This window comes from Temnothorax nylanderi, unplaced genomic scaffold (assembly GCF_030848795.1).
Source record: "Temnothorax nylanderi isolate EJ_2023f unplaced genomic scaffold, tnyl_v1.0 TNYL_tig0599_pilon, whole genome shotgun sequence".
In the NCBI taxonomy this organism is placed as follows: domain Eukaryota; kingdom Metazoa; phylum Arthropoda; class Insecta; order Hymenoptera; family Formicidae; genus Temnothorax; species Temnothorax nylanderi.
Genome location: NW_027249661.1, coordinates 49029 through 60248, shown reverse-complemented (window position 1 = coordinate 60248; position 11220 = coordinate 49029). Strand labels below are relative to the sequence as shown.

The 11220-nt window shown below is 30.2% G+C and overlaps 1 protein-coding gene across 1 annotated transcript; it reads left to right on the top strand.

Moving 5' to 3' along the window:
- The first annotated feature begins 1176 nt into the window (after nt 1-1176).
- Nucleotides 1177-7496, top strand: LOC139784234 (pheromone-binding protein Gp-9-like). Its single transcript, XM_071723401.1, has 5 exons — nt 1177-1338; nt 2873-2975; nt 3308-3423; nt 6054-6168; nt 7267-7496. The coding sequence occupies exons 1-5, from the start codon at nt 1297-1299 to the stop codon at nt 7335-7337; spliced, it is 447 nt and encodes a 148-aa protein (XP_071579502.1). The 5' UTR covers nt 1177-1296; the 3' UTR covers nt 7338-7496.
- The last annotated feature ends 3724 nt before the right edge of the window (nt 7497-11220 follow it).

The window sequence follows — 11220 nt, the reverse complement described above, 5'->3', positions numbered from 1 at the left end:
TGCCTCTAAGTCTGTTTTGTACACAAATGTTATGTACAAAATAAATTGTAATTGCGATGTCTCTCATGTGAATCAGATGTAGATAATTATAGTAGACCAAACAATAAATGTTTATTTTTTTTTATCATTATGGTAACAAATTGAAAAATTATTTAAAATAATTCTATAGTTATCAGGAATGAATCATACTTATTATCTTTGTTTGCTACTTCGGCATAAAAAGATTTAGTTGATAAGAAGAGCAAATGCATAATTTTTGAAAAAATGAGTCTGTATAAATCAAGTTTTATTTAGCCTTTATTGCAAAACAATATTTTATGAGTTATTTTTGCAAATATTATCTGGATGAATGCAACATCTTGAGAACACAGAGTTATCGTAACGCACTCATAAACAGGGTCATGTGAAGTCGTATAGACAGGATAAAATAGGGGAATTCCCGTTGTGATTCAAAGATAGCGATCATCATGTTTGCTTCACGATCATTTTTATTCAATTTTTATAGATTGTTATGTAATATAAATTAGGTCAAGGAAATCTGGCAATTAAAAACCTTTAAACGCAAAACTTATAAACTCAAATTCTTCATTTAAATTTAAAATTTTCTTTGAACACCAATTTATTTAGTAATTTGAGATTGTTTAAAGATAAAATGCTGATTACTGAATCAAAACTCTTACATCACAACCAATAATTGACATTTCATAATATCTTCAAAATTTTCAAACACTTTGAAACAAAAAATTCTTCAAGTGTTTTAAAACACTGAAATTTCTAAATGTTTCCAACTTACAGAGTTTGGATTATTGGAAAATAATAAAATAACAAAATTGAAATGTATATCAAATTAATACTAATCTAGAATGCTGAACAAAAAACCATAAATTACCCTATACATATGCCTTCAATCTTTGAATCCCGATCAAAATGTAAATAAAACCTCAAATATCTGATATGTTGTTATGATAATCAATCTTCCTTCGTTATAAAAAAATTTTAATATTTTAAAACGACCGAATGACGCAAATTGCGGCGTAAATTCCCGATAAATGCGCATCTTCCTTGATTCGTGCATCGACCGCGTGGATACCAAGGTTTTTCCTGTTATACCTTTTCTGCGCGCATGTCAAACGATTATCGGCGGTAAGTTTCCTATAGCGCTTTCTCTTGGTCGTCGATTGCCGTATTTAGCGTTCGCATGGAAGATATATAAGTAGAAGTTTGCATCGGGGTACCATCATCAGTTCACGAGACACTGAGTGCATCGAAAGTGTTTTATCAGTAAAGAAAAAAATCATGAGATTCTTTGCGCTATCCGTCTGCCTGATAGCGACCGCCGTAAGTAATTGCGATTAAATTATTAATTATTAGTTATAATTACATTGTTATTGAATATTAATATTGTAATTGAATTATTGTTATTTTACGAAAATTAAAATAATATTCAATAAAAAAAATTAAGAATGTATATTCAAGTTATTGATGTATAAACATTAAACAAATTGTTATATTTTATAATCAATTACGAAATAAATGCTATTGATATCTAATTTTAAACATTGTTCTATCGACCTATCATTAACAGAAATAAATACTAAGAAAAAAGCTAGAATACAAGTGATTGAACGCGAGTGTTTTGCTTATACTTTACTTTTAACTTATTCAGTCGTCGCGTACTAATTTTCTCATTTTTGTGCGCCGTTGTGCACCGAATTATATTTGTAGCCAGGTAGTCGAGCAATAAATGATCCTATTCGTTTTTTAATCGCTGGCGGATAAAGGTTTTTTCTATTATTTCTCATTTTTGTATGTCTCATCGATTTCTTGTAAACATTTTTAATTTGACAAGTAAAAGTTTGCTTCACTGAAGTTAAACTTATCAAAATATTATACACGACATTGCCAAATGTTGTCGATTAAAAATAGAGTTTTTCTCGTTAATCATGCACTTATTGGCGGAACAAATATACACTTTTCTGTGATTATACACCGTTTACCTAAAAATCGGTGTTTCCATCTTAGTATTATTCATCTTAAGATGTGTTATTGCGAAAAATATTACCACATGTCTCAGTCGAATTGGTACGACGCCCTACACGAAATGAGGGAAGTTTCAGGTTGTTCGAATCCTGGCTGAGGTAATATTTTTCGTAATAAATTTAATAATTTAATTTAATAAAAATGAGATGCTTATACATAAGTATCAAAGATTATATCAATTTAGAAAAGACCAAAACCCATGGTCGAAACGTGACGATTAATCCGACCAAAACCAATGGTCGAATTGTCACGACATTGCCAAATGTTGGCGATTAAAAATAGAGTTTTTCTCGTTAATTACTTATTGGCGGAACAAATATACACTTTTCTGCAAAATATTATAATTAAAATGATTTTCTTTGCAAGCTCCTCTTAAACTAATATAGGTACTGTTAAGAAAGAAAGAATTGAGAATCGTAAAAAATTGTTTAGCACATACACAGTATGTCTAATAAGTTCACGAACACGTTACTATTACTTATTAAATAGGAACAATACGTACGATTTTTTTTATTATTTAGGAGTCTATATAATCTCCCTAGCACAAATGTTCTTATTTAATAGACGTAGTTCGCGAATTTATTGGACACTGTGTAATTCTCATTTGTTAAAAATACAAAATATATATAAAATATTTATATACATTTATAATATAATACTTATAACTTACATCTTTATAAAAGTGATACCTATAGATAAATATATATTTTTATCACAATTTAATATTCAGAAATATGTATTATTATATATACGATTTTTATAAAATTGTTATATTTAGACTATATTTTTATTGCAGGCTTTGTAGTAGTTTATATAACAATATTGATTTCAGATTGTGGTTTATGCAGACACTATTGCGGATATAGCTTTACATGGTGGAGTATTATCCACTGCAGATTTGCAAGAATGCTATAACAACGCGAATCTAGCGGAAAGTAAAATCTCTTAAAATTTCTTAAATTGATTTACTTACATATTTATTTAAATTTATTTACATATTTATTTAAAAATATTTTGCTATTTGGTATATAGCTATCTCGATTATTTTTCATATTTAGCAAATATTTTTTATAATATTGTATAAGTCAAAATAAGTAACTTTAAAAACGTTATAAAAAATATAATTTAAAAACAATATAAATAAATTCACATAACAATAACAATAATTAAATTAAAATAGTTATACAGTAAAAAAAAAATACATTAAAGTAAACATTAATTTTTTTACAAAAAAAATTTATAATAACAATAATTAATTAATTTCTAGCTGATTTGATTACAAACGCGGAAATAAAGGATGGATCTTATAAGAATCCAGAAAATCAAGAAAAGGCAAGGAAAAACGGATGCTTCACGTTGTGCATATTACGAAAACGAGGCCAGGCAAGTATTAATTATATAATTACACATTAATTATTTAAAAAAAATTTAAAAGCAAAAGTTGAAATTAATTATCAAAAATAAAGAATACATTATTTATTGTTTTCTTTACGTGTTTTAAACTGCACTATCTGTTAATATTAACAACATAGTCTATTAATCAACGATGAAATTGCACTCTGAATTGTTTCTGAATTGTTATCAAAGATGTCAATATGTCCCAACGGTCTTTACTTGATAATAATGTGTGTGTTTCATCATTGATTAATAGATTATATCGTGGTATTAATTCTTTAGCTGCAAACGACGTATATGTACGATATGTAACTTTTTGTTTGCAAATATCTCGTATATACATAAATGGCATTGAATATGGACTAGTATAATTACGAAGCCCGTATATATGTACATGTATGTCACCGAGATAAGAAGTTACGCGTGATCGCGTAAACGTAAACAATGTAATCTGAGAAGTCTGTTGTCGCTATTACGAAATCAGGCACAAGAAATTGTGTACATATTATACTAGCATAAAACTGGTAAAAAATTACCATTTGTCTCGTTTTTAGAGGAAGTTCGGGTAATTTAAATCACCGTAAGCCTTTTTCAAGATAACTTAAAAACTGTTAAAGATAACTGAACTTTGTTTTCGCTGAGTTGTAATGCCAAATGTTTGTTACAACGTGTTTCTAATAAATTTCGTTTATTTATAGTAAATTTAATGTTATAACAAAATTTTTGAAGGTATATTTTTGTAGGGTAATTTGAACCATGTCGTGAACCACTTTATTAAACTTGCAAGAAATTAATTTTTATCGTATTTTAAAGCGTATTAATAAATCATATAATCGTATAAATAAAATAGTCTATAAAAATTATTATCTATATTATTATATATTTGTTTTATTCTAATTTATTACAAACTCTAATTTTGGTGCTCTTTGTAACAATGTCATACAAATATATATAACATGTTTAAAACTTTTACTCATAATAATATATACTTATAATGTATGCTCATCATAATATTATTATTTCTGAAAGAAAGAAACAATAGAATATAAAATGCAATATTTATAAAAAGTATTATACAAACTGTCTCAAAATTATCTAATATCGCTATTTTTACCTTTTTATCGTATACACAATAGAAATGTACACCATATGACACTTGCTAAATAGACTACACTAAAGTTCTATCTTAGTTTTACATGCAACAGAAAGCGACTAAGAATCTGTGAAGTAGATTAACTGCAAAATATATACTACCTACAAGTTAATATTACTTGCTTCAAGTATTTGATAAGTTCATATATGAGCAAATCTACCATAAAGTCGTCATAAGTATCACATTTACTCAAAACATATTCTAGATCTTAGCAAGTTTAGTACTTGAAACAAGAATATTAAATTAATACGAACATTCTGTTTACTTACAATATAGAGTCCACGGAAGAGAAGCATATACTTCAATAAAGATATCACATTTTCTTGAGAGAAGTTTATCCGTTATTTGAATCAAGTAAAAATTTTATTCATCTAGAATAATCGTTTACTTAAAAAAAGTAATTTGTATTCTTGATGATTACAATTAATATTATTTTTATTTATTTAATTTTCTTTAATTCTTTAGTTCCTAAGTGGAATGTAGGTTAGGAGGTTTTCGTGCGCGGTGCGGAGGGGTACAGTTTAGAATATAAAAATTCCTGTCCTCAGGTGGACTCGAACCCGGTTCCTCGTGGTTATGAGTCTGACACTTTATCACTAGGCCACATCTCTGATTATATTCTTATAGTGCTGCAGTATCTAGTTTTCACAGAAGTGATTCATTGATTTCAAGTATTTCATATTCTTACCTAAAGAATCAGTAAATATTCAAATCAAGCTTATGTGGTTTTTCTTAGATAAAGTTTACAGAATATACTTGAAATCAATGAATCACTTCTGTCAAAACTAGATACTGCAGCACTAAGAATATAATCAGAGATGTGGCCTAGTAATAAAGTATCAGACTCATAACCACGAGGAACCGAGTTCGAGTCCATCTGAAGACAGGAATTTTAATATTCTAAACTGTACCCCTCCGGACCGCGCACGAAAACCTCCTAACCTAGAAGAATGTTGTTCTATACAGCCAAGTATTTCATATTCTTACCTAAAGAATCAGTAAATATTCAAATCAAGCTTATGTTGCTTTTCTTAGATAAAGTTTCAGAATATACTTGAAAGAAGAATAAATTCTTCTTTTAAGCACATGATGATAAGCTTTTCTAATACTTATGATAAGTATATCTTAAAACTAATATTAAGAAAATATTCTTTGTTGAAGAAAACTATTACTCAAACCAAATAAAATAAAATGAGTAATTGCTTTTCTTGGCTGTAGAACGATATTTTTCTGTGTGTACGCTGTAAGCGATACACACCAAATCGTCAATTTAATATATTTAATAATCTAGATATCGTAATGGTTCAACTTGCCCTCATGGTTCAAATTACCGAAACTTCCTTTATTCTTCACTCGCACTTCTTGACTATAATAATAATCCTCGTTTCAAATTTAAGATGTCATCTAGAATATACAAGAATTATAAATATCGAATTATAATTACTATTTCTTTTTACAATTATAGATTGTTGACTCGGAGATTCAGAAGGACAAGCTCTATGGCAAATCGGCACATGCTCACCTAAATCCCGGTACTCAAGCTAAAATATATGCAACTGTGGACCGTTGCGTTGAACAAGGCAAGTATATGTGCATATACTTATACTTACAGAGTATCCCGTAATAGGATATCCATAGCTTAACTACGTGTCTCTGAAATTATTTTTAGTAAAGAAGTTCAAATCAACATGGTCCGAATTGCAACGGTTTCATCGCATGATGGCGATGTTGTAATGAGAGAAATCATCAGTTCTCTTACAGAAAGAGCTCAAAGGTGTCTCGACAATGTTGGTCATTTCGAGCCTTAAATATGACACTTAATTCAGAATGTGCTGTATTCCTTAAAACAACATTGCAATTAAATCACAAGTATTAATACAACAAAATTATAATTTGGAAGTTCTGATTTTATTGAGAAATCATTGCAATTCGAGCCTATGTTGATTTGAACTTTTTTACTCAAAATAATCCCAAAAACACGTAATCAAACTATAGACATCTTATTATGAGACACCTTGTATCTAAGGAGATAGCTCATGCTTCATTCTGACACATTTTAACATAAAACGTACATTAAATATCTAGTAAAATAGTAAAATTTGTTTGACCTTATTTTGATATGTGTGACGATCGTGGCGCAGAGAGATGTGCGCTGCTCTAATAAATGGAAAATCCGAGTTCAAATCTGATAAAAAATCATTGGTTTTTATTCGATCGCCATATCTCAAAAGAGAGATACAACCCCACCGAGAATCTTGCCATAAACACCCTTCTCTGTAGAAAGCCATTCGAAATTGGTGTTAAATTGTAGATCTCATATACCTGACGCACAAATATATGCAGAGAGATCATGATGATCAAAATCGATCAAAACAACTAACAATAAGAAACAGATTTTAATATATATTTATACATAATAAGATAAATCTTATGAAAAATGTAGAACAATTAAAATATTTAGGATGTACAATAATAAAACGCATATCCTATGTTAGAGATTTTGATAAATATACATACATATATGTATCAAAATCGTTTAAACTAATTTTTGTAGCAACAATAGTTACAAAGTTATCGGAAGTGAAAATAGTGACTCACCTTGTATATCTACATAATAAATAAAAATAATATACAAATAATAATTATTAATTAATATGTATTTTATATTATTATTACAGTTAAAACAAAACCAGATATGTGCGACAAGTCTCTCGATCTCCTCACATGTCTCTGGAAGGACTTCATCTAACTAGTATTAAATAAATCTACGAATAATGAATCTATTATTTCAATATAACGATATAAGAAATATCTATTCTATTCATATTAATAAAAGTTTGTTTCTTCAGATAAATGTCTACATTATACAGTATCGTATTGTAAATCAATAAAATGCTCTTAGAAAAATTTTCTCTTGTAATATTTTCTTCATAAACTATCTTTATTGCTTATCCCCGCAGGGTTTGCAAGTCGTTTTTACAAGGAACGTTACCCAAACTTTTAACACTACTACCCTTTCCCCTCTCACTTTAACCCTTTCTGGACCAACGGTTTAACGTCTCTTCCGAAAGACGGAGCCCAGTTTACCATCTAGGGATACTGTATCCATTTGGGATCTATCCGCCAGATGGGGGGGCAGCGTTTTGCTGAGAAAAATTCTCATCGGCCTAGCGGGATTCGAACCCGGTTCTCCGGATTACGAATCTGGCGCTCTACCCACTAGACTAGCCGTCTCCCTTGTAATATTTTATTCTTATATGTGTATTTTATTACAAATGATATTTATATTTTACATTTATATATATATTTTATATAGATCGCATGATTTTTTAAATTCTATTAGAATATACAAAATATCTCGGTATTGCCATTTTCATAAATATAATTTATCTGAAATTCTTTAAAGGCATAGTTATAATTATTAATATTTTAGAAAGTATATTTAATAGTTTCTTTAAAAGCACTTCGATTGTTGTGTAAGTTCAGATGGTCACTATTTCGAAAAAAGAAATATATACATATGTACATACATATATAAATATTATACATATCTACATAGTCAATTCCACGTCAAATTGAACAAGAAATAATCTTGTACTTCTTAAACCGATCAAAACTTTTTTCGAATAAAATATACATAAAATAAGAAGATACGTATTTCTTTTTGTCCGAAATGTTATTTTGCAGAAGTTATAAGCAATAAAATTTTCATGAAAAATGAAGAAGTCGTAAACTTCAAATATTAATATATCTGGTTACATTGTTTTAGAGAAATTTTCAAAAATGTATTTTGACCTTAGAACCCTAAATGTCTAAAACTTACGTAAACCTTATACATGGGTAAATTTTACCCAGTACATTTTTATTTGCTTATAACATACGGAGAAATAATCAAAATTCAATGTCCTTTTTTAAATTTGTATAAAAATACTTGAGGAAAATAATTCTGTTAATATTTTTGCAGTTAAATAAAGTTAAAAGAAAGTTATAACAAAAAACGCAACACATTTTTCTTAAAAAATTCACTTTTCTCTAAAAAATCATAACTTTTTAGCAATAAGGGATAAAACAATAAAGCCAACGAGATTTCAATTCTTCAAGGCTACACCTCAAGTCTCAAAAACTTCAGACTCGTCAAAAATTGATGTTTTTGGACAATGTAATATTAATTATTGGCAAATTTTCCAATTCTATTATATTCTTCAGTCTTTTCTATCCCTATTTCATATATAATTCTTTAAGATTTGGTTGATTAAACCCAGTTTTAAGGGGATCCTGGAGTGACGGCCGAACTTCCTCGCTGTCGATAATGTCAACAATTCTAATTTTGTTTTTCCTATATCTGTCTTTGTCTAACGAAATGACATCTGTCTTTGTTCGATTGCTGCGCCATCTCTGCTTACTAGACTTTTTTTTTATCGTGTGGAAATCTACCAGACCCAGTGGCCCCCCGTTTGACAGGGGGGAAGACCCCCTCACCCTCCGGGGAGAGGAGTAAGGGGAGTGCCGGATTCCATACATGTACATCGCCCACGATACTACATGTATGGCCTACCGGCTAAAACCACACGGTCGTCCCTCTCGGCACATCGAGAAGGGGTCCCGGGAAACGCAATGATACCATCCGGGACCCTGCTTACTAGCCTGCGTGTATATTTTTGTGGAAAATATACACGATTTCTTCGAAGCTCTAATTTTTTTTCCAGGCTTTCAATCTCAATTTCAACGGTACGTTATTGTTTGTGCACGTATTCTGAAGAGTGGGAACATTTCATTTCGTACATATAACTTATACAACTGTTTATATTAGAAAATATGGTTATGAGGTGACAGCATTTTTACATTTTTTTTCAATTATCACTAATTTTTTATATTATAGTACCTATACTTTACTCCTGTAAAAGGATTTTGCGATCTATAAAGCTGTTTCAAAGAACGAGCTCTGACTGTTTTTGTCGGTAATTGTCCCTTGTCCAGGATCCCCTTAAGCGGCGTTTACACATGCAATGATTAGTGGCGCCAACTGACTGGCATTCATTGGCGCCAGAAACCGTTGCCATTAAACTGGCAAACTTACAAGTGTTTATACAGTGATGCTATATGAATATGAAAAATATTTAACATTTATCAATTAGACACACAGTAAATGACAGCAAGCATATAACCTCAAATTTTACGCTTAGGCACCAGTACTGCTAAAAGTAAAAATATCTTAACTTTCGATTATCTGGCGCCAATAAACGCCAGTAAATGCCACATTACTAGCGCCAGTTTGTAAGTGTTTACACTTGCATTTTTACTGGCGCTAGTTGATTGGCGCCACTAATCATTGCGTGTGTAAACTCTGCTTTACACGCAATCAAAGGCAAACGCAAGTCCATATGCGAGGTCCATATATAAGATAGGGGGCCCAAATTTCGTCCCCTAGTCACTTTTTCGTGCCTGGAAACCGTATTAAATAATGTAAGAGTTCACAAATTTGACATTATTTTCGTTAAATATCCCTTCACCTGAAAACCAAGCCAAATCGCCTGTATAATCAAGTGTTAGTAGGAGACCGGGGCTCGTTGGCACCGTTTTCACAATTTCGGCATTTGAGTTTTTAAATAACTAATTTTCATGATTAAACAGTACTAATATGATAGAGAAAACCTTTCTCTACATTTTCATGCCAAGAACGCTCCTGTATATTGTATAGTTTCTTTGTAATAAGTGAAATACGAACATGCTGCATTGTAGCCAACTTGCCCCGATAGTAGGGTAAGTTGGCTATGCGACAAAAGTCCATGTTAAATTATTGAAAACGTAATAGAAACACAAAACGGGTAACAGATATGTACTTCTTGATAAAGATTGTATCTTTTAAAGTTATTTTATAATGATCGAATAGCAAAATGCTGTTGCAGAAGAACAATTGTAAACTATTTTAGATGTGTAGCTTTCTTCAATATAAAAATATTAATATAAATATATATCTAGCTTCTATCAGCATTGTAGGTAGCAAAACACATGCTCACACAAGTCTCACGCGCGCGGCAACAACAAGTCAAGTTAAGCATGCCTTGATATGAGCCAACATACCCCATCCCTACATACGTTTGATTTCGGTCATTTTATTACAATAAATTACTGTTGTTCCTCAAAATAATATGTCGTATAGTAACATAAACTTTTCTTTTAACTACACTGAGAGAAATTTCTGGTGACGCTATCCAGAATTCAGAATCGGTTTACCAAACAGTATAGTGAATAATCGTGTAACAAGACATCTAGTTAATAATACCAAACTATCTGGTAAGCGCATTGTCTGGTTAGAATTACAGCAATGTTTAGATATGTTTACCAAACTGTCTAGTAAAGAACCATATTCACCCGACATAAAAAAAAATTATTTATTTTGAAATTTTATTACTATTTTTTAACTAAATTTGTTTCTTAAGATGCAGTCTATGATTATAAATATTTCTCTATTTTTCTGTATTTGAAAAAAACACCTTGGTGGGATTCGAACTCGGGACCTCTGGATCGTGAGCCAACTGCCTTACGTGGTAGACCACTTCTTAATTTAAGGACGTTCTCCGGTCCTTATACTAGAGAAAATTGATTTTCTTTAGATTTTCTTGAAACTGTGA